At 41.9% G+C, this 27,741-nt stretch overlaps 3 protein-coding genes across 3 annotated transcripts in view; all 3 read left to right on the top strand.

Moving 5' to 3' along the window:
• Window positions 1-941, top strand: part of rpusd1 (RNA pseudouridine synthase domain containing 1) — a 426,852-nt gene extending 425,911 nt beyond the window's left edge. The window contains exon 7 of the mRNA XM_084071334.1: window positions 155-941. Coding sequence (XP_083927460.1) covers window positions 155-576 — 422 coding nt within the window. The 3' untranslated portion in view covers window positions 577-941. The remainder of the gene's footprint in view (window positions 1-154) is intronic.
• Window positions 942-2,660: 1,719 nt separating this feature from the next.
• Window positions 2,661-11,697, top strand: slc25a17 (solute carrier family 25 member 17). The gene is made up of 9 exons (XM_084071806.1): window positions 2,661-2,835; window positions 2,997-3,057; window positions 3,588-3,654; window positions 4,986-5,137; window positions 5,612-5,728; window positions 6,560-6,708; window positions 7,954-8,049; window positions 8,486-8,571; window positions 9,975-11,697. Exons 1-9 carry the CDS (start codon window positions 2,761-2,763, stop codon window positions 10,126-10,128), a joined length of 957 nt encoding a protein of 318 aa, XP_083927932.1. The 5' UTR covers window positions 2,661-2,760; the 3' UTR covers window positions 10,129-11,697.
• Window positions 11,698-12,679: 982 nt separating this feature from the next.
• On the top strand, window positions 12,680-27,511 carry znf598 (zinc finger protein 598). The gene is made up of 12 exons (XM_084071750.1): window positions 12,680-13,048; window positions 14,504-14,616; window positions 17,921-18,050; window positions 19,537-19,748; window positions 20,124-20,347; window positions 20,521-20,623; window positions 20,729-20,934; window positions 21,068-21,614; window positions 22,106-22,998; window positions 23,865-24,030; window positions 24,680-24,824; window positions 25,760-27,511. The coding sequence occupies exons 1-12, from the start codon at window positions 12,872-12,874 to the stop codon at window positions 26,135-26,137; spliced, it is 3,294 nt and encodes a 1,097-aa protein (XP_083927876.1). The 5' UTR covers window positions 12,680-12,871; the 3' UTR covers window positions 26,138-27,511.
• The last annotated feature ends 230 nt before the right edge of the window (window positions 27,512-27,741 follow it).

Here is a 27,741-nt window from a genome sequence, read left to right on the forward strand (position 1 = left end):
TTATGGTTACACAATAAAATCCTCTGTGTTAATTTAATTCATAGTGTGTACAAATGGATACATTAACATAGGTGTACCAAAATCTGCTGACAAAGTTTTCTTATTTTAAGTTTTTTTCAATCTCTTACAATTTCCCTCCCTCCGTCCTTCCCAGGCCGGACCCACCAGCTGAGGGTCCACAGCAGTGCGATGGGCCACCCCATCGTGGGAGACTTCACCTACAGCTTGGGAACGGACGACGCCCCATACCGCATGATGCTGCACGCACACTTCCTCCACATTCCCTTGGAACCCCAGCCCCTGCTCGTTACTGCTGGAGACCCCTTTCTGCCTGCCGTTGACCCCAAGTGGCTCCCGCAGCGCTCGCTGCGGCCTCTGGAGGGCACCGTGGAGGCCATTCTGGGGAGCAGGATGGAGGAGCTAGAGAGGAAACGGAGGGAGGAGGAGGCAGAGAGAGAAGCGAGAGAGGAGGGGAGGAGAAAGGGGAGAAGGGGACAGAGGTGTGAGGAGGAAGAGGAGAGTGAGGAACAGAAGATGAAGTGTCAACAGTGGCTGAGTGAATGGGCCGGGGACTGACATTACTCAGTAGCATCATCTTGTGGTTGATCTATTCTGTGTCTTATTTTTGTATTTATTCATATGAATATACTGTAAATGTAACAACGTGACAGAAGTTTTCATTTGCTGACTGCTTGGCATGTTGTGTGCTACTGTAAGCCAAATACTACATGTGACAAGCATATTGTTATGATTATTATTAAAATGGTCTCTTCCCATGAACAACAGGGAAACAAAAAAGTGAAAAGCAGTGTCTCAATAGTTTGAATAGGGTCTATGCCCCCAGTTCTTGCACCAATACCTGGAGGAAAAGGAACAACTGTGTATCATTTATTGTGGGGTTGGACAGGATAAAAAAAAGCAAAAAAGATCATACTTGATAAATATTAAACATTTATTGTCCTGAATGAATCTATGACATCTTGGTTTGAGGAGGCGAGTGTTATGGAAGTTAATCTAAAGTTAATGAGTTCGATGTGGGATACCTGCTAACTAAATGGAACTTACTACTGTATTTCCCTCATTGAGGCGGCTGGGCAAGCCCTCCAATTTCACGCTATGACAGGAGAAAGCAAGGCTGGGATGTGGGAGTACATCTCGTAAGTCTACAGGTAGTCCAAATCATCTTCCTCTGGTCTCCTTTTCTCTAATCGTATTACCTTAAGTCTGCTGCCCCCATCCTCTCCTTTACGCAGCTCTCCTATAGCCTAATTCTCAACGTGGGCTAAATTATTGATGACTAATAGTTATTCTTCATTATTAGCCTACATGTACAAGTCTATAACTTAAGAACATAAGAATGGCTACTTTTGATCAGAGTTAGATACAGTATCTAGTATCTATACAGATAGATACTAACGGAATTCCATCCTGACCGAAGACAGCATATCTGACCATAATGACAATGTGGGGATCCCCAGTGATCCTTGGGGAGTTCCTGGGGGTATCCACTAGCTATTAATGATTGATAATTTTAGTAAAACCAAATGGAGCCTTACAGGTCTATTACTCCGGATCCATTTAGTTCCATTTGTTTATTCTAGAGAGTTAAAACTTGGTGGGAGTCTGTGGCCATGCAGTGACCTATTGCATATCAACTGGGGGTCCTTGAAATTTAACATGAGCGTAGTCTCTATTTTGTGTGTCAGCTGTTACAACGAATCAGGAGAAAGTAGAGATCACATGCTAGCAAGGTGGTTCTCAACCTTTTCAGGCCACGATCCCCCAAAATGTAAGAATACCCCCAAAATAATCATAGTTGAGTTGAAGCATTTCATTTAGTTTGACTCGATTCCACAGATAAATATTGTGAAAATAGCTGATCTACAAGCTCACAAGCCTCGGGAGCTGTCTTCACACCTTTTGCCTCTTTCTTATATTATTTGACAATTTGGCCAATGTTTGACCAGTATTTATAGTATAGTTTGTTGATTACTTTTGATGCAGTAATGGTCTTTTTCATTTCATTTCATTTTTTTCCTTTTTCTTTTTTAGGTATTACAAAGGTCTTAAAAGTCCTTACATTCTCACTTCTCTGTCATCTGGGGACCCCCCCCTCCAAAATCGTGTGGGGACCCCCCTGGGGGTCCCGACCCACAGGTTGAGAACCACTGTGCTAGCCAATGGAATCAGTGGGTTGACGTCATGGTTGTCCATTGGTTACTTCCTGGACTTGGATGCAAACAGGAAGGAGCGCAATTGGCGTTGCCATGTCCGGTTATTATAAGCGACTTTGGGCTTCTTTTTCTGTAAAAAGTAGTTGCGGGTTGCGTTTCTCTTGGGCTTGTTTCCAAATGTTGTTTAAACCAGTGGTTCCCAAACATTTTCACGTCATGGACCCCCAAATGAATGTATGTTTTTGTCCGCAGACCCCAACCCTTCTGATTTGTTTGTGTGTGCTGCTAGAAACCCCCGTACAAGATTTTGTGGATTTGAAAATATTATTTTTTCAAGATTTCACGATTTTTCTTTGACAAATGCGACGCGTTGTGAGCTCGTATGTATTTGTGGTTAGAGTGCTCATGTCGCTTCTTTTGGGCTTGTTTTCATAGACCTGGTTGCTTATTTCTCTCGCATAATCTGGCAACACTGTCTCAGAGGAACCCAGGATAGTTCTGGTGACAGATTGTCTTTAAGCCTGAAATCAAAAAGCTACATACATTCGTATTCCTGTTCAGTTTAGATCACAGATCACCTGTCAAAATGAACCCCGACGATTTTAGATTCACAGATGTTTTCTCGTACCAAAGCTTGGTGCATGCGGTTGCTGGAGCAGTGGTAAATAAACAACTTTTTAATACTCATAAATTAAGGCATATAACTATATATATATTACTAATACCCCTTCTAATTGCCCCTGTTAATGCTTTATTTTTGTATGCATCTTCTATTGTCTGGTTACCCTATTGTCTATAAAGATGTTTTTAAAATTGTTTCAGGGAAGTGTGACTGCAATGACAGTGTTCTTTCCCCTGGATACTGCACGCTTAAGACTCCAAGGTAAACAATAGAACAAGAAAAAAGTGATGACATTAATATGAATAAACCCAAAAAGATTGATAAGTAGTTGTTAAGCATTTCTTACAGTCTGTCATTCTGTACAAAATAGTTCCACATAGAACGAGTAAAGGAACATAATCTGCATAATGATAAACAAATCACAAACAAGTCTTCTGTTCTATATTTTTCAATGGTGACCTTTAGTTTTCAACCCAAAAGTGAATCATCTCATTGGGTCGGCCTACTGACAATTAACAGCAAGTCTAAATTTTGAACTTGACCTTTTCGCCCCAAATGTTACTCTCTTTGGAGTAGTCTACTGATCATTGCCTGCAAGTTGCATGAAAATCTGCCCACCTGTTCTTAATTGATCTTACAAATAAACACACGAACAAGCAGAATTGATAACAATCCTGTGCCATACTAGTATTAGCTATGGTGTTACATTTGCAGTAGTATGACAAAGAAGCTCAAGAAATGTATTTTCCTGATATTCATTCTCTTCATCTTTTTGTTTCTGTGTTGTTCAGTGGATGATAAGCGGAAAGCTACGTCAACTCCAACCATTCTGGCAGAGATTGTCAAAGAGGAGGGACTGTGAGTAAAATGGCAAGCAGAAAGGAGTGAAGTCAAAAGGAATTCCTTGGCCTGAAATTGAATATGACTTATATACAGTAGTACAATGGTTTTCAATTTCACACAAGACCCAAAGGTTATTTTCTTCACAAAATCACAACCCAATTATCAACCCACTTTTGAGTCGATGGAACACTGCTTCAATGGATCTTAGACAAGTCAAGTAGTAGTTCTATTTTCCATGAATCCATACTGGTGTTCGTTCACACAAAAACACGTTTTACCAATAAGATCCAACTATTTCACAAATAATTTCTCAGATATTTGTGAAAATTGAGGACGAAGGTTTACTGATCTATAGTTGTCCATGTAGTGCTTATCTCCATTTTTTAAATATTGTCCTTATTTCTAAGTTGTGGTGAAAGACTCTGGTGAGTCAAACAGCTGTCTGTAATGTCCTCCTCCCCTCAGTGGTTAATGACGCAAAATCCATGTTACAGTCAAAAGAGACCTGCCATGGTCAGCAAGACTGATAAGCCTCAACTTAAAACAGCCTGTAGATAGTGTCTGATTAGGAGGTATAAAGTACACAAAAGTCATGTTGAAGGGCATTACAAAAATAAATAAGGTGTTGTATTTTCGGGAATGGGTTTTCAAACTTTTCAATCCCATGGACCCTCAAATTGACTTCCTCTATCTACAGTATGCTATGGACCCCCATTTCAAATAATTCTGAAATTATCATGAGAAATAGATTCATAGCGGTGATATTGAAAACATGCGTGGTTATTTAAAATAGCCACACATACATGTTTTGTATTGTAATAATTTCAAGTAAATATTCGATTGGCTCAAGGACTCTTGGGGGTCCCCCAATGTTCACGGCACTCTGTAAACATGGTTACTGAACACAACTCATTATAGTGTCAGGCTCACTCAGTTTGTCAGTAGCGTATCTAAACATGTCTGTCTCTGTTTAAAACATTTGAATAATCTTGGTGCACCCCAGTAGCTTACTGAGCAAGAGCGCATACCATATAAATACTGTAAGGCTATATAGACTTCCTTGATCCCTGATTTGAATCTGACATCTGTAGTAATCCCCCCTGTCTCCCACCTTTCCTAATTCTCTGCCAATCAAAATAAAGAATAAAATACCCCAAATAATGAATAAAACAATACCAATCTTGTGACAGAAACGTTGTGAATTATTTAATAAATTATTTTTGATTGGAAATAAACAATAGCATGTGGTAGTCTTCTCAAATTTGGAATGAATAGTGCCATATATAAACATATTATTATTATGGACAATGTTCCATCATGTGACTCTGTTTTCTTCCCCCTTGCAGACTAGCTCCATACAGAGGTTGGTTCCCAGTCATCTGCAGTCTTTGCTGCTCCAACTTTGTGTACTTCTACTGCTTCCACAGCATGAAGGCTAGCTGGCTTAGGGGACAAAAATCAACACCCGGCAGTGACTTAATTATAGGTATTTTTGCAGGTGAGAATTTTGTATTCATTTATTTAGGCTGTCCCCAACACCATTATTCTGTAATAATAGTTAAAAACAAAACTTAAAGGCACTGTAAGTGATATTTTTTGGTTGTGTTTTTTTTTGTTTGTTGAGTAACAACTCCAGTTCTTTAATAAACAGGAAATACATTTTCAGGTGCGTTACCTATTTCATTTAACAAGGAATGAGAACCCATGTATCAGCTTCAATTTTATAATATTCCATTTTTCACATGCTTAATCTCATAATCTCCACAGGGTGCAACTACATTTAAAATAGCTAGCTATACAAACGTAACATAATGAAAACACTGTTGCTGCAATCTTGCACTGAACACTATGTCCATTATTATCCAACCACTTCATTATGCACTAAACTAGTGCATATTTGACTCCAATCACTTTCTCTCTCTCCCCTTCCATCCCTCCCTCTATATTTCTCCTTTTCTATATCTCTCCTCAGGTGTTGTAAATGTGCTTGTGACCACTCCTCTGTGGGTGGTGAATACACGGTTGAAGCTTCAGGGAGCACATTTCCGCAATGCAGACATCCGACCCACAAGCTACTCCGGCATGCTGGGTAAAACCTCCATATAGCCTGTTTATTTATTTTTTAAATTAAATGTATTATTAATATTATTACTGCCGTGTCTAACAGGCAGTCACTTACATATACACACACAGAGAGCACAGACCTCTACGTGGTTTGAGGGCGGTAAAGACCCAGCACCATTTATTGCCAGCTGTACAAATTCTGCTGCTGCGTCTCAAACTTGCAGACACAGCAATTGTGCTCATCTTGACAAACATAAGCATTTATCACCTAGAGCATTGGTTCTCAAAGTGGGGTCCGGGGACCCCCAGGGGTACTTGAGGGGGTTTCCAGGGGGTCCCCAGCTAAATGATGGATAGGAACCAAATGGACCCTTATGGGTCTGTAACTCTGAGAGTGTACAAATGGAACCAAATGGACCATTTGGTTCCATTTCCAAACGGGTCCATTTGGTTCCATTTGTACACTCTCAGAGTTAAATTAACATTCATTTTACAATATGAATTGGGGTCCCAGAGATAGAGATGCCATTAAATGGAGTCTGTAGCCTAATGCATGTCAAACTGGGGGGGTCCTTGAATTAAAATGGTTGAGAATCACTGCTAGAGCCGTAAAAATCTTCTCTTATGGGGGTCCCTGGCTTATCTTTTCAAATGGGGGTCCGCGGGCTAATAAGTGTCAATTTGGGGGTCCTTGACATGAAAAAGTTTGAGAACCACTGACCTAGAGGCCACAGTTGCTCTTTATTCTTCAATTCTTTTGGTATTTTTTATTGCTACTTCTTGACACTTCTTAACACTTTCCCTGACTGATTTATAATTTATTGCCCTTTCCTGCTTTTCTTTTTTTCGTTCCCAGATGCCTTTGCGCAGATTGTTCGTTATGAGGGAGTGGGGGCCCTGTGGAACGGGACCCTCCCCTCACTGCTACTGGTGCTGAACCCTGCTATTCAATTCATGATCTATGAAGGTCTGAAGAGACAGCTGAGGAGAGGAGCCCAGAGGGAGGTGAGGAGGAAGATGTAGGGTTTGATTTTCTGGGGGTTGGGGGGGATCCATGCCTTTGGTTACTCATTTTTATCACAGATATGTTTTTTCCGTGCCTCTGGTCAGACTGAATTAATATGTGTATTTTTATGTTGGGAAATGTAGACTGATATTTTTTCATAATATCATAATTTAACATTTTAATTAAAATGATTATCATAACCTTTTAAACCCTGACGTCCCTATTTTGGGCTTTTTTATTATTTAATCTTTATTACAAATCAAACCATGGATGGATGGATGGATGGCGAAATAGACAATGGCAAGGTATACAGTAAAATCCTGTGTTAATTTAACTCTGAAAGTGTACACTATTTTTACACCCTTGAGTTGCAAATTGATTAATTAACTCTGAAGATTTTCTGTGTAAGGAATGAAATGAAGGAAGCACTACAGTTTTGGTCTTGTCAGCAACATGTGTGATTTTTTTGTGACAGGAAGTAACAGTGTGCTGGAATGTTCTTGCGTCTGGTTTACTTCCTGTTCTACAAAAGAAAAATATGTTGAAACATTTGCATTTAGAAAATAGGAGCATGGAAACAATGTGAGATGGGAAAAGGATTGTTTTAAGTTGATTAGAATATATTTTTCGCAAGGTAAAGTCATTTACAGTAAGCTGATGTTGAATTGCATACTGTATAATGGGGATATTTTGCCCATATTGATTGTTGCATGAACTTTTGATACTTGCCCAAGCTTACACAAGAGCAGATAAGATTGTATAAATCAGTAGGACGTGAAAGGAGATGAAGTAATCATCTGGATGAGTAGGCACTAGATATGTAGGGACTTGGTAAGCCTGTTCTCATGATTTTCGCTGCGACCGCACAGCTAGTATAAGATGGTCACAGCTTATCATGGTTTACGTGCTTGAGCGCCATCCACACTTTAAATTGTAAGCATAAGAGCAAAATGACGGCTATGTGAATACAATCCTTGATCTTCATTTATTCATGTGTTACTCAGAGAGTGTACAAAAGTTTGCACACTCTAGTAAACGCAGCTCTACTTGGTTTTGCATATTTTTGATCATTCATTTTATCCAGTGTGATGTGCCCCAGCCAGAGCAGGGATTTGAACCAGCCTCTGGTTATACGTCTGCTTCTGTAACCTATACGCCGTCATAGAAGATCATCGTCATAGATCTAGATTGGTCTTTGTTTAAAAAATGTTTTTGTTTGGTATATGTGTTTTTTTCCTCTCTAGCTCTCCTCTGTGGAGGTGTTCCTGATTGGTGCCATTGCAAAAGCTGTTGCCACCACCGCCACGTACCCATTACAGACTATCCAGTCCATCCTTAGGGTAGGTTAAATATGCTATAGTGTGTTTGCATGTGTACTGTGTAGAAAGATTCTGTAGGTCAAAACCCAGCTTTATTAAGTGTTCAATTAAGCATTCAATTACTGTAAGTGTGCAAGTCTTATTTTCTATTTGTCTCTGCACCTTAACAACATTAGCCCTTGCCTTCCTATTTTGGGCATCTTTTAAAAGAATGTCAAAATATTTCAAATATGGTTACTTTTTAATTCAAATAAATATATATCATTTTTGAACTTTTTAAAAATAGCAAAACTAGTGAGATGTTCTTAAGTGGTTACAATGTTTTTGGTGTGCACGCATTTCTTGGACAATCACTGTCTGCAAAAGTGTGAAACTGGCAACTGCATATATGTGTATGCTTGCATCTAAGGCTTGGTGACATGATATTGATGTGCCTTAAAAGTACATTCTTTTTCAGTTTGGTCAGCTTAAAGAGCCCTCTGACAAATCACAACTACTGGCCAGTCTCAGGACTATCAAATGTCTACTGGTAAACAGAGTGAGGTTTGTACACACACACGCACTCACACACGCACACTCACACACTCAGACAGGAGCAAACTAACGTAAAATTTGTTTAGACTGTTATTACAAACATCATACGGTGAAACCAGAGTAGACAGAAACATCTTTGGATAGTGAATACTTTGAAACCTAGTGTTGTATGTTGTCATCACTTGGACAAATACGCATACATTGCAACCCTCCCAGCTCCAGTGTTGATAAGATCCCACAAGTAATTCTGAACAGATTTCTGTCATTCAATGTTCTGTGTAATCTGCAAAGTTACTTCCTTGTTGTTAAACAATTATGTTTGTACCACCAGCCAATCACTTGTGATTTCAGCTTCAACTCACCTTCAACTTTGTCGTCACATCACAGGTTTCGAGGTGTAAAAAAAATAAAATATATTTTTGTACAAGCTCCGATCATTTGCAGAATAAGATAGAAAGAAGAATAGAGATAGAAAGAAAGAAAGAATGAACAAGGTAAACAAGGCCAGACATTCCAAATCATCCTGATATGGGAAGAGTAACATATCTACATACAGTAGGTAATTTTGTTAATATTTTAAGGTTCACAGAGGAGATTGTGTGCACATCTTGTACCTGTATTTAGGCCAGGTGTTGGACATCAAGGAGAAGAAGGTAAAACATCCATATTTGCCTGATGAAGACCTATAAGGTCGAAACGTTGCTCCATTAAATAAAATACGTTTTGGAAGCTTTAAACCAGTGTGCGGATGTTTTACCTTCTCCAATATTTTAAGGTGCATAGCTAAATGAAATGGCAATGGAATGAGGCAGTTAAAATAGCAGCAGATATAGTAACTGAAACATACATGAGATGCATAAATATAATAGCAACAGATATAGAACATAGACCTTGAGGTGCAGCAATAGAATGGCAACAGATATAGAACATAGACCTTTTGTGCATATACGTATAGTGAAATATGTCAGGCCCCCCAATCGCTTTGTGAGTCCTTTGTGAGAGCCCTCTGTGAGAGCATAAACAAGAATAATCTCCGTAATGTCAATGACATTACAGATCATTACATTACATTTACATTTATCTTTTACGCACACACCCCATGCGAATAAATAGAAAAGTCTTTTTTTTTTAACTTTTTTTTTTAAAATTGTGAGTGAATCTTGTTGCTAATTGCTGGCGACTGTAGCAATACATGGGTGTAGCTGTCAGAACCTAAGTATCTACTGGGTGTGTAAAGGGGTCAGGTGGGTAAAGGGGAGTATGAGGGGGTTGGTGTGGAGGTCAGTAGGAGTCTGATCTAGGAATGTAGCCTGCAGCACAGTTAGTCATGGTATAATCACAATGTACCATGTATTCATTTGTGTATTCATCTTTTCTTTTTTTTCTCCTTTGACTCCTGTGTCCTACTGTAGGAAGTATGGCATGTTGGGACTGTTCAAAGGACTGGAGGCCAAACTGCTGCAGACAGTGCTGACTGCTGCTCTCATGTTCCTGCTCTATGAAAAGATAGCCAGCAACACCTTCAGAGTCATGGGACTGGCCAAGCCCATTTACAGCAATCGCTAGCTGTGATGACCGTTTCCATTTCTGTAATGGACACTATTAGAATGTAGAGCACTCTTTGTCCTGTTGCACACTGTATAATGAGGAATTCATCAAGGTCAAATCAGACTGGTCTACAGCCTGCACTCATTGACATACCGGTACCTTGAAGCTGCCCTTCATAACTGCAGTCTTTATCAAGATATACTGCAGCAGACTTGTTTCTTTTTGACACAACTGTGCACTATTTGACTTTTTTTGTAGAGGGAGGTAATGAAGGCATTTAGAATTCCTTTGTATTAGTATGACTGCTTTACGGTCAGCACAGCAGTCAAGCTATTTCAAAAATACACACGTATATAAAGATCATATTGAAAGGCAAACACCAACATTAGCAAAGCTGATATGTGTGCATGCTTGTGGGAAAAGCTTCCATTCCCCTCATGCTATCCTCATTCTCTTTAGTAATTACAGAGTAATTACAATAACAGAGTAGGAATAAAAATAAGAAATTTCCATAAGAAATAACCAAATTCCCATGTTAGTCTGGGATGTGGAATCTGGGGGCACTTTAAACCTGTCTTCAAATCGTATTTGAATGCCTTTACTGATAAGTCCCTGCTTTACTCAACAGCTAGCTTGTGCTAGTTCTTACATCGATTGTAATTTTTTTTGTCACAAGAGACTTCCATCTCACTTTAGTCTGGCTACATACTAAGTGCAGTGTATCAAAAACACTGAAGACGTCGTAGATTTAATTGGCTCCTAACTTATTGATGATCATAGAGGAAAAACAACTGGGACCTGGTTCTAAATGGTCTTCAAGCACTTGATGGGGCAGTGACAAATATGACCTCTGCTGGTCAAACAGCTGTACTGAATGTTGCTACATAATGTATCCAATGAAAGTGTCTTAGATGGACCGGTTTGTGTGAAACTAAAATCAATATTTTAATGGCTGAGCTGTAAATGTTCATTTTAATTATGATATAAAATTGTAATAATTCATAGAAATGTAGGAGTGCTCTGTGCCACAGCTGTGTTACTTCCAGGGTACTAATAAAGCAGGAATCCATAGACAAAGCTTATCCAAAAAGTGTTTCTGCAGTCACTAAATCACTAAGTATATATTTTATTTTTCATGAACAAGCAAATGTACTGAACTTTTTTTAATTGATAATCCAATGATTCATGAATTTACTATTTTAAAATCCAGTATTTTAGTGAGTGACTGCCCACTGCAGAGCCTTGGTATTCATTCAAGGTGTCAGCCATAGCAGGAATAATCCATTGTTTAAGATCCAAATAATCACACAAAACACTAGCGGGAACCCTACTTGAATCTTACTGTATGTCTCTGTTTTTTTACACAGCACATTTATTAACGTGGTTTGTCAAATGAGATCTGCAATGATTGCATGCCAGTTCCTGCCATTGATGTTATTATTAAATTAACTATTTTGTGATGTTTTATTTTAGTTACAGTAAGATGCCTGAAGGGATGTGCTTTTATAGGGTGGTGATATCATATGGTTTATCTGGAACTCAGGAGATTGAACTAGATATTTTTTAAATAAAATGATACGTTCCATATTTCTCTCTCACAGTTTTATTTCTATTCATATTGAGTTGCAGTCTGCATGAAATGTCTAAATGGACTCAGTTATCCAACTGTGTAGTGTCCCAGGGGGTGCCACTGCCAATGGACTTCCCAGCATGCCTCAGGGTGCACACATTTTGGGGAACAGGTTACATGTTTATTGTGATTAATGTTGGTTTATGTTTAGCCAATTCAATCATAGATTCAAGAAACAACAGATTAACATTGGCCATTGGCATCAGTGAATGTAATCTTTTGGCTGATTATTCAGCGCATCCTAGCTCTAGAATGGCTGTGATATTACATACATACATAATATCACAGCCATTCTAGGGCTAAGTGCATCCCAGTTGGAGTCATTTTACTGTAAGACCCACAATACAATATTATGTTTTATCTTATTATCACTACATTACTGCAATTTAATATGGATGAAATGTACTACACAAGTAAAATACAAACAGTAACCACCTGTATGACAGTATGGAGACCATAGGGTGGAGACACATGGTGTCACTGGTGACAGAATAGTGACAGCTCATTGAGGCAAGGCCAAACCATGGGCCAAACAGGCACGTGGAGCAGGTGAGGACGCCTGCGCAGAACTAACCTCGCGTCACCAGTCTTTACTAAAACATCGCGTTCCAGTGGTGTGTTCCGGTTGGCGTCGCATTGTTTTTGTTCCCCACATAATGCGAATCAATTAGTTTAGTCTCGCTAGTCGCACTTCGAGTTAGAATAAAAACTGGACATACCAAACGATTATAATACCAAAATAAATGAAACGATTATACCAAACTAAACACATTTGAAACTAGGGGAATCATTTTGGAGGTGCACGACGCCGTAGGTGCCGGTCAGTGGTTCTGGCCACCTGATGACGTAAAGTTATTTCCGCTCTGACCGGATCAGAAACCCGAAAATGGTATTGATCCCAGGCTAGCGCAAAACGGCTACTGAAGCGCTGAGCACAAGCAGGTTTGTGACTGCAGTACAACCCGGGGACAGGCCCGCACATACTATACAGATCTGCGCTTTTCAACGCTGACGGCCGTGCGTGGCTTTCACACCCGACTTCCATATTACGTAAGCACTTCCAGAGTCTCGACTGAGCCCAATATCTGAGACCCAATTAACTAAGGAATTTGTGCCTTTTTAAAAAACGCCATGGATTCCACATCATCTGCCAAGGAAACCGAGGGGAACTGTGTCCTGTGTTGTATGGAGCTCGACATATACGCCCTGGGGAAATGTGACCACCCGGTGTGCTACCGCTGCTCCACCAAGATGAGGGTGCTGTGCGAGCAGAAGTACTGCGCCGTCTGCCGGGAGGAGCTGGACAAGGTGCGGTGTGCTCCTGTACTCTAGTCCGGGGCTTGGAGGATGATGGTGGTGGGAGCTAGGCCGCGTCTAGCTCCAATCGGAACCTCTCCCTCCGAGATGACGTTCCACAGCGTAGGGTGCAGGCCGAGTGCGACACCGGCGAGAATTGGCCAATATTGTTGATTCTTACCTGTTTCCGCACATCGTATCATAAAAGTAAAGGTCGCCCCCCCTGCTCTCAGATGTTTTACATTTTAGTGGTCAAGAACATTTGACATTTTGGTTGAAACAAACGTTTAAATTGTTTTTTTTAGACCGCCTGTGGCACCCAACTCCCGTCCGCATGCGCTGTACTGCTCCCGCTAAGGTTGCATTGGCAAAACATGGCACAGGCTGACTAAAACGGCAATTTAAACGCTTGTTTCAAACCGTCGGCATAATTTTCTTGACCGCTAAAATGTAAAACATCTGAGAGCAGGGGGGAGTCCCTTTACTTTTTGGATACGATGTGCGGAAAAAGTAAGAATCAACAATATTGGCCACCCTTCGCCGGTGTCGCACCCTGCCGGCACCCTACGCTGTGGGACCTCATCTCGGAGCTATGTAGTTCTGATTGGAGCTAGGCCGCGTCTGCTGGCATTTCGTTAGCCGCGTTTTTAAAAAGATCCCCATCTGTGAAGTTAGACTTTAGATAAAAGCCATTGCTTGCACCCAGACGCTGTGAACCACCCATAGCAACATCATAGCTGGGATTTGGAATCCCTTACTTGTTGGTTATTAGGGGATAACCTTAGCAAAATCACCAACATTAGCCAGAGCCATGCTAGCAGTTGTCAGTTTGATTCACTAACTATCATTGTCAGCAATGCATGCAGGTCATTTCCTGGCTAGAATCTGTTTCAGTGACCAGGCATAGATTTGTTCGTCATGTTAAGGAGTATTCCTAAAGGCAGCGAGCATGCTAAAGCAGCCAGCTAACGTTATCAGTTTTTTACTGCTTGGTTGGTTATGTAACATGTAATAAGGCTGTATAGCAGCATGTTCCTTTCTACAGTGTGTGTGAACCAGCTTGTCCCAAAGCGGAACCACCCTATTAATGAGTCAAATGACCGTGTTGTGCTGTCAAGTGGCCTGGCCACAGTGTCATTCAAGTAACACAGTTATTAACAACGTGTTCATCATGTTGAATTGTCTCATCAAAATAGATTAAACTTGATTGAGACTTTTTAAGGTGTCATTCAATACTTAATGTAATCTAAAATATCCATAACCATATTTGACTGAAGATTACTGTCTGTATATATTTTAGCCACAACAGCAGCATTCATAGTTTCCTACATTCTGCCACAAAATCACCACACTTCTGTCTGGCAATTGGATCTACATTACCCTTACCCATGGATTAATTTTTAGTTGTGTCAATAGGATGTGTGAATCAGATGTACTGAATGATTCTTGCTATTGTTTTGTTTACAGGTGATGTTTGTGAATCAACTGAATGCCTTCTCTTCGCTGCCTTACCAGCAGTTCCAGTGTGAGAAGAAATACGACATCTACTTTGGTGATGCCAAAATCTATGCCCAGTTCAGGTAATGCTCAGAACCATGTCATTGTTGGAAGTCTGAGACAAAATATGTCATGCTTCATACACCGTTAAATAGCATGATGCATTTATGAACATTTTTCCAGAACCTACCCATGTTGAAAGCTGATATGCTCAACATGTTGCCCAATATCAATCTAATGTCAGCTTTTCAAACGTTTGGTTAAAATGTAGCATACAGCAATGCTGGTGGGGAAATTTACACTAGTCACTTGACTTTTGCTGATAAGCTATTGGCCAATAAGATTGTCTACTTTGTCTACTGTGTTTGAATCAATCATGATTTGATTCAATCATGAAGATGAGATCGTGCTTGTTAGTGTGATCAATGCGCAAAACAATATACCAATACCGGGTGGGGTAACTTTGACTCAAATGTTAGTGCTTTACAATGATTACAAGAACGCTCACCCCAAAACATGCTCACCCCGGGTCAAATCCGGCGACTTCTGAGCGGTCGCCACAAGATATTCCTAAATGTAACCTCAGTAAAACTATGCCTAAACCTAACCTTAGTTCTAAACGTAACCTCAGTAAAACTATGCCTAACCCTAAACTTATTCCTAAACTTAACCTCAGTAAAACAAACACAAGAATTCAAGAGCCGCTGGGGGCGAGTGCCGAGCGGTCCGTGAACGAAATGGGGCGAGTCTTCCGGTTAGCCTTTACAATACCTGTCCTATGTGATGGTCTTCAGGTTATTTAATACATGAAAATGTGTTATTCCTGACGAGCAACATTGTTGCATTACAATGCAAGTTTAAATCAGGCTTTTAGTCACTGTCTTCACTCTACTGTTTTCACTTGAGATTTCCTTCTTACGTGCAACCTGTTTACTGCTTCTGCATCAATTGCGTAATGCCTGTAATGCATTGAACAGAGATTGGACCAGAGAGATAAGACTGCCATGCTCTCCTTTAACTTGTTCTCTTCCCAATTCCCACAGTCTTAAGAGTTTCTCTTTTTATTTATCTCTGTTCTTTTCTTTACTGTCTGTATTCTCTCTCTTTTTTGATTGATTGATTGATTGATTGATTAGTCAGAAATGAAACAGCACAAGACACAGTCAGACATTAAGGCTAAAAGGACACAAACCAGACCCAGGTAGGGACTTGTTTCCACTGTGGTTCTATGTATTCAATTCATCATACTGAACATAGCATAAAATACTGAACACAATAATACATGTCATCAACAAATACAAAACACTACATGTAGAAAGGAGAAAAAAAGTCAAAACGGCAGCAGTGAATGACACCTCCTTTCTATGGGAATATACATTTACCTCCTCTTGTGCTCTCCTGATGTTTTTCAGGCCAATTTGGAAAGAAACCAGTGATTTACATATTTTAATAGATGGTGTCAAGGCATTCCACATTTTGGTGGCAGAGTAGTAGAATGAGCACTTTCCCATGTTTGTTCTAAAATTGGGTAGTATCAGATTGTTGTCGCTCCCTCTAGTATTGTGGGTGTCACTCACTTTGGACTAAGTAGTTAGTCTGGTATGAGGGTATTGAGGGCACTGTCCCTTGGCTGTCTTAAATACCAATCCCATTTGTATTTGATTAACCCTGTCTTCTACCCTGAGCCATCCCAGACTAGCAAACTGTGTTGGAATTAGGTGGGTCATGGGCTTTAGGCCAAGAAGTAGTTGGATCAGTTTGTTTTGGGAGGTCTGAAGCTTAGTTTTTAGTGACATTGAGATGTTTGGAGAACCAAGAGGTGCAAGCATAGTCAAAATGGCATTGAATGAGAGTCTTCAGAGCACTTTTTTTGTTGACAAAAGGGGAAATTCTGCCCAAATAAATCTTGTTCTTTGATTTACTCCCTTGATCACTTTTGAGGCTATTTTTTCACCTGTCAGTTTGTTGTCAAGAATACAGCCCAAATACCTCCTTTAGAGATGTATCGATACCATTTTTTCCCTTCCCGATACCGATTCCGATGCCCACAACTTGTGTATTGGTCGATACCGAGTACCGATCCGATTCCTGTGTGTAATTTGAAAACGGTGGTTCTGAAAGTGGGGTCCAGGAACCCTCAGTGTTCCTTGAGGGGGTTCCTTCCAAATGAACCCTCACTGGTCTGTTACTGAGAGTGTACAAATGGAACCAAATGGACCCTTACAGGTCCATTTGGTTCCATTTGTACACTCTCAGAGTTATGGGGGTCCTAACTTTGAGAACCACTGATCTAGGAATGAAAAAATAAATAATGATTAAAGTGCAGCTACAAATTAGTAAAATAATAATGTAAATAGTACAGTGAGTATAGAACGGTAGTGCAACATCAACTGAAGCAATCAAAATATATTACTATTATGAAATGTCATGTGATAAATGACGTGGTATCGGATCGGCATAGACTGGCATACTCACCGATACCAGCATTTTAGGCAGTATCGGCAGCTTTTCCGATACTGGTATCGGAACAGCTCTAAACCTCTTCTTTGCTTGAGATTACAATATCATCAACTCTTTCTTTCTGTTTCTGTTTCTCTGATTCTTTGTTTTTATTTGCTCTGTTGGTTTTTCTTTCTTTATTATGTGTGTGTTCTCTAATTCTGTTCTGTTTCGATTTCTCTTTGTTTTTTATTATGTTTTTATTCTTTTCTGTTTCTCTCTCAAAGCGCTGTCTCACTGGCTCTGTCTCGGGGCCTCTCGGTTTGCTATGGTCTTGTGATGACTTAATTTAGGTAGAGCATATTAATGTGTGCAACACACACACACCACACAGAAAAGTGTAAAATATCCTGTTAAAATAGAATCATCCCCACTCTTCTTCTTGAGATAAAAGTGTTCTGTTCTCTCTATCTGTATATTTTCCAGCCGTGTATGTGTGCAGCATAAATAAATGAGACTAAATTTGACTACATTATTCCAGTGTGTGTGTGTGCAATACATTTGCATACAAAACATGTTCATATGTATAAGAAACTACATGGGAGGATATCCTATTTCTTCCACAATTTACTAGTGCATGTAACTGTGCCAGATGTCAGATCCCTGTCTGCCCTATCTTTCCTGTATCTCTCTACTGCGCTCTTTAGAAAGACAGCGATGCCACATCGTTGTATGCAGGGTTTCCCACAGTGCTTTATAACAAAGACATTTTCTTGTATTCTTGAATTCAATTTGGACCTGTCACCTGGAGTTTCAAATTTGGCTATCAACGGCAAACGTCTCCACGCAAAGATAATCTCTAGAGAAGTTGAGGGCTGCAGTAATAAGAAATATTATAAAGACAAGATTAAACATTTAAGTTGTTGTTGTCTGTGCCTACTTTTGCAGGAGGCTGCTGATGCCAGAGTGCCCCCACTGTCCAGAGCCCAAGGTGTTCTCCAAGTTCGAGGAGCTTGAACAGCACATGAGGAAGCAGCATGAACTCTTTTGCTGCAAGCTCTGCACCAAACACCTCAAGGTAACACCTCTCAGCCCTGGCAGTGTCCTTTCAGTGTACTGCATGCATCAACAGCCAGATGGTAATTTTGAAATCACAACACAGACACATCTCACTCTCATAATCCATCTGTAAAAAAAAGGATCTCTAGGGGCAAGCTCGTTTCAATACCATAATAACTGGAACTCAACTCTTGAGGCTCTTTTAGAAATCCCGAAGGTATGATCTTAAATACGTCACTCACTCACTCCTCTATTAAACTGAATGATGGTATTGTTATTGTAGTGCCAGAGCATGCACCACCAGAGGGCAGTTTGAGCTGAGCTGAGAAAGATGGCTACTGCAGGTGGAGGGTGTAACAGCAGGGGATAAATGCTTAAGCCTGATTTACGATGTTGTGCGACGGTGTCGCTTGCCCAAAAAAGCAGATGGACTAGCTATAGTTGTGAGCTGTGAGCTTGTAGAGCGGCTATTTTAAGTGAGCAAGACTCGCGACACTGTCATACAACGGAGTATTAAATCATTAGTTGCCATGATAAAAAGGAACCTGACAGTCAACACCGGCGAAGCTGTGTGCATTATTTGTGTTAAGAAAGTCAAACCATTCACAAATCAAAGTCTTTCACCCGTTAGCAGCTAATGATAGACTGCTGCAAAAGTGAAGCCATCATCATGCAAGTTGCTAACCTATATATAATTATCTTCCTTAAGTGCCTTTGTTTGAGGTACCTCCTATCTATCTAGAAATTGTCTAATTTATCTGGCTTGGCCCACTGTATGCTCACTAATTTTGATTGACTTCCCGGAAAAATGGTCTGAGGATGCAATTGTTATTTTAAAATCACAACTTGGACACATCTCACTCTCGAAATCCGTCTGTAAAAACAAAAAGATCTCTAGCCGGGGCTAACAGTTGGATGGTTATCAGCCCACTCATTTCTATGATGGAGGAGGTAAGGATATTGACCGACCAAGGCATCCCATCACAGCATACGTTGGTCAGAATGCCGCCAATACGGATGAAAAAATTGCCAATGGAACAGTGGTGGTCAACGTAGACCTTCGTAGCAAACTACAAATGGCAGCAATTCTCAAACGACACTTATCGCCAGAGATTGATAGGAATGGCAGTGAATTAGGTGCATATTCGTAATGCCGTTCAATGGTAAGTTAAGTGTTCAAAACTAATTTGTTTCCATGGATCCTTATTTACTTGCAAACACACAAGTGGAGGTTTACGTGTCAGTCACGCTCAAGGGCATGCACCCTAGGAGTGCTACTGCACTCCCAGCGCACATCAAAGCTGCCCCCACCCTCGCCACGTTTAAAACCACACTCAAAACGCACCTTTTCTGACTTGCATTCCCTACCTAATCCATATCCCCCTTTTCTACCTAGTATTTTTTTTCTTTTTTGTGTTCTTAGTTTTTAACATTTTTAACTAGTTCATGCAAATCCAAAATCAGTCTTGAAAGACTATTCTAAACATGACCTCTTCTGCCTTCAGATTTTCTGTCACGAACGCAAGTGGTACAACCGGAAAGACCTGGCACGCCACCGCACACAGGGCGACCCTGACGACACTAGTCACCGCGGACACCCGCTCTGCAAGTTCTGTGACGACCGCTACCTTGACAACGATGAGCTGTTGAAGCACCTTCGCAGAGACCACTACTTCTGTCACTTCTGTGATGCTGACGGCGCGCAGGAATACTACTGGTTCGTACAGCCAGAACACCCTCTCGCATGCTGTCTCTCACAACCACACAAACAGACTCTACAGATGACATGAGTTGGATGATAGCATTTTCCACTCTTTGTCCGCAAACCTCTTCCTGATTACTTTAATTAATTGGCTTTAGCTCATTGACTCATTTTTTCCTTCTCTTATTCAATCAGTCAGTGATTCACACTCACGCCCCCACTATCCACTCACCCCCCCACTATCCATTCACATAGTACAGTAGCTTCAACTCTTAAACACAAATACCCACGAGTTCCTCTCCCCCTCTACACATACACAGGCTCACTTCAACACCCTGCACTGGCACTCAATATTAATCAGTTGTATGTTTTTTATGTGTGATTTAATAGTGACTACCAGTACCTGAGTGAGCATTTCAGAGAGAGACACTACCTATGTGAGGAGGGCCGCTGTGCCACAGAACAGTTCACACACGCCTTCCGCACGGAGATAGACTACAAGGCCCATAAGGCTCAAGTGCACAGCAAGAACCGGGCAGAGGCCAGACAGAACCGACACATTGACCTGCAGTTCACCTACGCTCCCAGACAGCAGCAGCTGAGGAGGAACGAAGGTGTGTGTGCACGCACGTGCAATTTCACACCCCTGCTCTGCTACTGTAGATATTTCTATTGACCTCAAACGTATTTGTTTACATTTTCTTTTGTTCTGAATTTGGGTCACCTTAAAGAGCCCAACAGATGAAGACAATACAACTACTGACTGCGTGTGTCTGTGTGTCCTCAGCTATTGTGACGGGTGAGGACTATGAGGAAGTGCGCCAGAGTAGAGGAGGAGGAGGAAGAGCACGAGCTCAGGGTGGACAGCAGAAGAGCTGGAGGTACAACCGGTGAGTCTGACTTGAATGAGTATGGACCACATAGGGTTGTTCGCTTTAGTTTATTTTCCTGCAGTGTCTTACTACTTGTGTGTGTGTGTGTGTGTGTGTGTACAGTGAGGAGGAGGACAGGGACGTAGCAGCAGCCATGAGGGCCTCCATGGCAGTGCGCAGGATGGAGGAGCGAGGTTCCATGCTGGACAGGGGCGCGGCCAAACACCGCAAAGAGGAAAGACACGAGAGGACGGAGAGGCCTGACAGGACGGAGTCGGAGGAGTCCCGACACAGAACGGGACTTATCAAACCAATGCCAGAACCTCCAGGTAAGCCTAAACAAAGGACAGTTATTATGTCTGGTGCTTCAAACTTTTAAATGTGCCGACGAGTGACCAGGTGATGGAAACATGCATACATGCATACGGTACATGATTCCTTGTGTGTGACTCATTTTAACAGTGAGGACGATGAGAAGTAGCAATCCCATGGACGAAGACCATGACTTCCCAGCTTTGGGAGGAAAAGCGGCCCCGCCCATGCCTAGGACGGTAAGGACCATGAAGGATAGCAATCCACTGGACGAAGAAGACGACTTCCCGGCTTTGGGTGGACGAAAAACGGCTCAGCCCATGCCTAGGACAGTGAGGACCATGAAGGATAGCAATCCGCTGGACCAAGAAGACGACTTCCCAGCTTTGGGTGGAAGAAAAGCGTCCCAGCCCATACCTAGGACAGTGAGGACCATGAAGGATAGCAATCCACTGGACGCAGAAGACGACTTCCCAGCTTTGGGTGGACGAAAAGCGGCCCAGCCCATGCCTAGGACAGTGAGGACCATGAAGGATAGCAATCCGTTGGACCAAGAAGACGACTTCCCAGCTTTGGGTGGAAGAAAGGCGGCCCAGCCCATGCCTAGGACAGTGAGGACCATGAAGGATAGCAATCCACTGGACGCAGAAGACGACTTCCCAGCTTTAGGAGGAAAATCTGCCCCACCCATGCCTAGGTACAGCCTAGCACGCAGTTGCATACATACAGACATCTATGACTATGTAATGACAGAGGTGTATTCAAACAAGACATGGTTTAGGTTTAAGTTTCTGGGGATGCAGTTTGTAAACAAAGGACCAACGGTGTGCTTGCTTAGCAAAGTGGGATGAGGTGTGATTTGCATAGAAGTGTCATCTGAGCTGTGTAGTTTGCCTTGATTGGTCTACTTTTGTAGAAACACTCATAGATAATGTACAGATCTACCCTGTTCTAGATGACTGGCCCTTAAGGTGCCACACCATAAAAATATATATTTGTCCAAAACCAAAAAATGTATACAAAAAAAGTTTTCCAAAATGTATCAAACTTGAATGCTGAGTTTTTTTCTCTGTACAGTCAGACAGTGCTGAATTGTGGTGTGTGTGTGTGTGTGTGTGTGTGTGTTTCTGTGTGTTTCTGTCTGTTCATGTGTCTACATGTTTGTGAATATGTGTTTGTCCCCTTCAGTATGAAGCCGGGTCCGACAGCAGCCAAGGCCACCCAGGGAGCCCTGAAGGAGGATGACTTCCCCAGTCTGTCGGCTGTCTCCGTTGTGACCAGCCCTATGACCCCAGCGTACTCCGCCCAGCCCAGGAACACCTCATCCTTTCAGGAGGAGGACTTCCCTGCCCTCGTCTCCAAGATCAGACCCCTCAAGCCCTCCGTCACCAACCGCTCAGCCTGGTCCGCTCACGCCGCCTCGTCTAAGCCCATTCCTCCCTCCGGCCGTAACAATCAAGCCCCCCCTTCTTCTGCCCCCTCGCCTGCGTTGTCCTCTGTACCCCAAACCCTCTCCTCTGCCACTTCCTCCATGGCGTCGCGGAGGAAAAAGAAAGGAGCGGAGAACGCCAAGCCCACGCCGGCGGACAATGCTTCCTCGGAAAATGAGAGTGGAGGGCTGACGCAGCAGGAGTTCCGGGCGGTGCCCACCATGCTGGACATCTCATCACTGCTCACCACTAAAGGAAGCAGTCAACCCTCGACTACGACCGCTAACCCCTCCAGCCCAAACCCCACAGCCGCCAAAGCCAGCAAGAAGAAAAGTCAACCACAACAACAGCAGCAGCAGAAGACGGCAGTGACCGCCACCGCAGCTAACCTTTCCAATGAAATGAGGGTGCAGAAGGAGAACGTTCCAGAAAAGGCCAGCAAAGCCTCCTCTGCCGCTGCCATTGCGACAGCCTCGGCGGTGTCCGGAGGCGGCGTGAGTGAAATAACCAACGGCTTCTCGGAGAAGCCATCTCCCCCGGGTACCAAGAAGGCAACTAAGGTGCCAGCCCAGCGTCCCGATTCAAGCCCACCTCCAGAAGAGGAGGAGGAGGAGGATTTCCCTGCCCTCATTTCTAAAAAACCTCCTCCAGGTACGAACACACGCAGGTGTAACAAAAAAAAGCAAAAGTTAACGGTTTCCTCTTCTCACGGTTTATATCACTACCTAGAACTGCCCACTGTCACCGAACCCTGATTTCACAATCATAGCATTCAACTAATAATATTTTAATCATTCACCATTCGCGCACCATCAGATTGAATCGTTCTTTGTGTCTTTAAATTTCCATTTTAATGTTTCTCCCTATTTAGTTGTTATGCCCATGATTCCCATGATTCCCATGTTTTGCCATGTTCCCGCGTCAGCACGGGGGACTACCTCTACTGTTTTCGTCTTGGGGAGATGTAGACAATCGAGTGTCTCCCCTGATGCTTGTGACAGTGTGGCGTTTCACCGAGAGAGCGTATTGTGTGTGTGGACAATGTATGCAGTTTTGCTCTCTGCAGGAGCACAGGCGCCCCAACCAACCTGTAGGAGTTGTTAGTGTAGTGACAAAGGTCACCCTGCCCAACTGGCTTCCCATCCACAAACGCGGCTAAATGTGTTCATTGGAACGCCCAGCCAAGCTGAATTAACATTTTCTTTTTTTACATTTACCCACGTTTCCTTGGTTCATTATTTAAGGCCTAGTTATTATAAAGGTATTAGATATTTATTAGTAATATTCTAATAGAAATAGTCTGATAGTTATAGTTACTAGATAATCCAATAACATCAGATGTGTTGTTTATGCAATTGTAATGTTGTAGTAATGGTAAATGTCTGTGTGTGTGTGTGTGTGTGTGTGTGTGTGTGTGTGTGTGTGTGTGTGTGTGTGTGTGTGTGTGTGTGTGTGTGTGTGTGTGTGTGTGTGTGTGTGTGTGTGTGTGTGTGTGTGTGTGTATCTGTGTCCTTCAGGTTTGGGCTTCAAGAGCTCTTTTCCTCTAAAGGCCTCATCTCCTGCCCCCTGCACCACCGTGCCCCCCCCACCGCCGCCCGGCCTGGGTAGCGCGCCTAGTAAGCCCCCTCCCGGCTTCACTGGCATCCCCCTCAACAGCAACGTGATTGAGCCTGTGTTGAACAGGTGAGCACTTAGCAGCCCCTTGAATTGTACTCAAACCAGGATAATTCTATACATGTCCCTTTGCCTGTCATCTAGACATTTTCGTTTAGTTTTTATCCCCACTAATGGCGGGGCTCTGAGGATGTCGGTCGGTCAGTCTGTCCGTCCACCACTTTGAACCTAAACATGTCTTGGAAATGTCAGGCTAGTTTGCCATGGATTTTGCTGTGCACCTCCATGCACCAGATTAATAACCAAAGGCGACGGAGCCTTTCAGTCTCTCAGACACTGGAATGCTCTTTCACAGGTCCTGAGAGCTGCAGCGTCTGCTACTGTTTAAACAAGCATTTGCGGAATGTCCTTGATTTGATCTTCTTTGTGTGTAACGTGTCAGCATTTTGTGTTTCTGTTGATTTTAATTACTTGAATTGCTGTGTTTTTATCCCTATTTTATGTAAAGCACGTTGTGAGTTCTCTCTGTGAGAAGTGCTATATAAATAAAATGTGCTTACTTACTCACCAGAAGATTATCCCATAGCCTTTCCTCTAGCACCAGAAAACAATTCTAATCATTGTTTCAAATTTTACCACTGATTATATCACTTTAATTTCATGTCCTATCTATCGCACACTGCCTGTCTCTCCATGTAATATGTGTGTTTTCCCCCAGTACCCCCCAGGTGGTTCATGTGTACCTGGTGCCAGAGAACTTCCAGCAGAGGAACATGGAGCTAATCCAGTCCATCAAAGACTACCTCCACAATGATGAGTCCCAGTTCAACCAGTTCAAAAACTTCTCTGGACAATTCAGACAGGTAAGGTCTTCCTGGAGTCTCATCTTAAAAATATTTAGGCACATGGCTTAATGTAAAGTTTGCTTTAGCTTTTAACATGCATATTGACAATCTATTTGAAATGCTTGGGCCTGAATTCCTTTTATTCACTTGAAATAAAATTGTACCAAGTGTTTAATGCATTTTTAACTTTTTACTTGATGTAACATTTGATGTGAAACCTTCAGCTCTTTGCTGCCATTTAGACTCCCTGGAAGAGAGATTGTATTTCACTGGTACCTTCCAGGGTAAATAAAGATGAAAGTAAAGCCAAGATCAAGGGCTTGTACAGTGGTGTGTATAGACCTCATAAACACAAACTTAGCTTGTTGTCACCAGTTCTGCTGGTTGCATTAACACATTAACCGCCAAGAACGTAGTCCTACAGTCCGTTAAATCCAACTGTTAAGCGCCGAGACCGTAGTGCTACGGTCCGGGTGCTATTTCCTTTTTTTTTTTTTTTTTTTTCCAATTTTCTGCACGGACCATTTTCAGTGTAACACCACCGGAAGTCGACCGGAAGTGCGATCCCGTTTTTTGTTTCCCGTCGGCCTCCATTCTAAGGCGCACACTAAAACCCCTGTTTAGCCCGTGTAGTTTTTTCTCCTCGCATTTCCCATGTTAACATAAACGGTCAGAACTCAAACATGGCGGCTCCGTTTGACACGTGGTCTGCACTAGTAGACACAGGGACATGTGCACGTTGTTTACAAACAGTCCATCGCGCATTCTAAAGGATTTTAACGGGGCCTATGGCGACGTGAAAAAAACAACAAACAACAATAAAACCTTGGCACTGGTGAGTACATTCTGAGATTAGCCCTTGGCAGTGGATGTGTTAAGGAACCAATCAAAACAAAATCTCCCTCAGTCCATATGAACTTGAATCTCTAACCCCTTCCTTCCTTCCTTCTCAGGGTCTGATTTCGGCAGCCCAGTACCATCGTAGCTGTAAGGATCTGCTGGGAGACAACTTTAACCGTATCTTCAATGAGCTGCTGGTACTCCTACCAGACACCAATAAACAGCAGGAACTGTTAACAGCCCACGGCGACTCCAAGGCTCTGGAGAAACAGTCAGGAGGCGGTGGTGGGGGAAAGAAAAATAAGAACAAGAAGAGCGCCTGGCAGACAGCCACACCTGCGGCCAACGCAGCTGCCGAGCTGGACTGCCAGGTGTGCCCCACCTGCAGACAGGTGCTGTCCCTAAAAGACTTCAACTCCCATAAGACCTTGCACATCGGGCAGAACGAGGAGTTCCCTTCCCTGCAGTCTATCAGTCGCATCATCAGCTAGCCCCACCTGCTCCCACCCTCTCGTCACTCAACATTGGCACTTGCAGGCAAACCCAGAGGTGCCCTTATTACTGCCCGAACAAAGCCCAGCACCGGCCAGTGCGATGAGGAGGAGCCTGTTTCCATGGTGACCGTGCCAGAAAGATTTTGGGGCCTGTAGTTCACTAAGAAGGTGACTAAAGAATGAGCTGTGTTGTACATTACATTCAGTAGGTTCTGGTGAGGATATGATTGATCTGCTAAGTGTGAAAGGTTTTACCCTTTTGGCTACTACAGTTGGAATGATTACGGGTTGCCACATATTGACTATTTGCCCCTTATTTTATCTCAGAATCAATGTGGACCTTCCCCATCTGGCAACCCCAGTCAAAAACTGGTGATTTGTTGTTTAAAAAGAGAGAGAGAGAGAAAAGAAAGACTAATGCTTTACTTGAAGAGTACAACACAATGCTCCTTAATGCAAGAATAATTGTGTATAATTAATTATTGATTTATATTTTTCTCGTTCCTTTTGTGCTTGCACATTTCCACAATTTTTATTTAACAAAACAAATTTGATTTAAACAAATGGAATCTCTGATTCCTTGGTTTTAGTTGAGCATTTTTACTTACAGTCCAGTTTGGTGTTCACTTTTTTGCTGGCAAAGGTACATAAAGTAAGACTGGTTTTGGAATGGGGACTGACTTTGGGCTGCTCATAATAGTGTATGATCATGAAATTTGGAAGTGAGTTATCAATGGGTTCCCTCCAGATTTCCAATGTTTTATTCCCATGGGGTTTTTGATTTATGCATAAAATAAGGTATGTCCTTAACACAAGCCTAAAAGATTTTCACATTTTTGTTCTACAAAATAAATTGTAACCATTCATTTCGATGCTGTTATGTGCATCTTTTTTAATTATTATTAATTGGTTATGTGGCTAAAAAAACCTAAAGGTGTGTTTATTTGTGGGATCTTGTTGAACAATATGTGTGAATATCATAAGCCTTAGTTTACTATATCATAAGCCTTAGTTTACTAAAGAGTATTTTCTCAATATATCCAAAACCCATTGCAAAGATTCCATTGGAAATCTGGCATATGAACCCATGGTAACTTCTGGATTAGCCTACAAAAATACTTCATCACTTGAACACTTTCTTTTTCGTGCCATTTATTTGGCCCATCTATCCTCAGCACCTGCCTCATATGCATTAGATTCAGATTATTGGCTGGTCAATGAAAAGATTTAAATGGCTAACCTTTATTATAATGAACCCATGGTTGATTCAGTTGCCCAGGTTGTCATTTAAAAGATTTTTGTGGTTCTTTCTAAAATTGGGAAACATTTATTTTGTCCTAAAGCAATTAAACAGTTTTCTTGCCTGCTTTCCATACGTTTCCTTAATGTTCTGTCCACGTGATTCTTATGCTGGGGGGCGTGTTTAGCTTAAAGCTAGATCTAAGAAGTTAGATCTGTGATGTTATTGCTGCTGACTGACCATTACTTTACTTTATTAATGAACAATGCATAAAATACAGCTCACTCAGTGCAGTTAAGAAGCAATAAATGATTATAAATGCATTAAATGATCGATCAAATTTTTATGCTTGTGACAACAC

Source organism: Gymnoscopelus microlampas, assembly GCF_963454915.1.
Source record: "Gymnoscopelus microlampas genome assembly, chromosome: 11".
Taxonomy (NCBI): Eukaryota; Metazoa; Chordata; class Actinopteri; order Myctophiformes; family Myctophidae; genus Gymnoscopelus; species Gymnoscopelus microlampas.

Excerpts from the sequence above, each read along its gene's own strand:
- slc25a17 (XM_084071806.1), top strand. The coding sequence starts at position 2,761 with ATGAACCCCGACGATTTTAGATTCACAGATGTTTTCTCGTACCAAAGC. Across the intron at positions 2,836-2,996 it reads ATGCGGTTGCTGGAGCAGTG|GGAAGTGTGACTGCAATGAC; the intron begins GTAAATAAACAA and ends AAATTGTTTCAG. Across the intron at positions 5,138-5,611 it reads AATTATAGGTATTTTTGCAG|GTGTTGTAAATGTGCTTGTG; the intron begins GTGAGAATTTTG and ends ATCTCTCCTCAG.
- znf598 (XM_084071750.1), top strand. The coding sequence starts at position 12,872 with ATGGATTCCACATCATCTGCCAAGGAAACCGAGGGGAACTGTGTCCTG. Across the intron at positions 19,749-20,123 it reads GGCGCGCAGGAATACTACTG|TGACTACCAGTACCTGAGTG; the intron begins GTTCGTACAGCC and ends GTGATTTAATAG. Across the intron at positions 21,615-22,105 it reads TCTGCCCCACCCATGCCTAG|TATGAAGCCGGGTCCGACAG; the intron begins GTACAGCCTAGC and ends TGTCCCCTTCAG.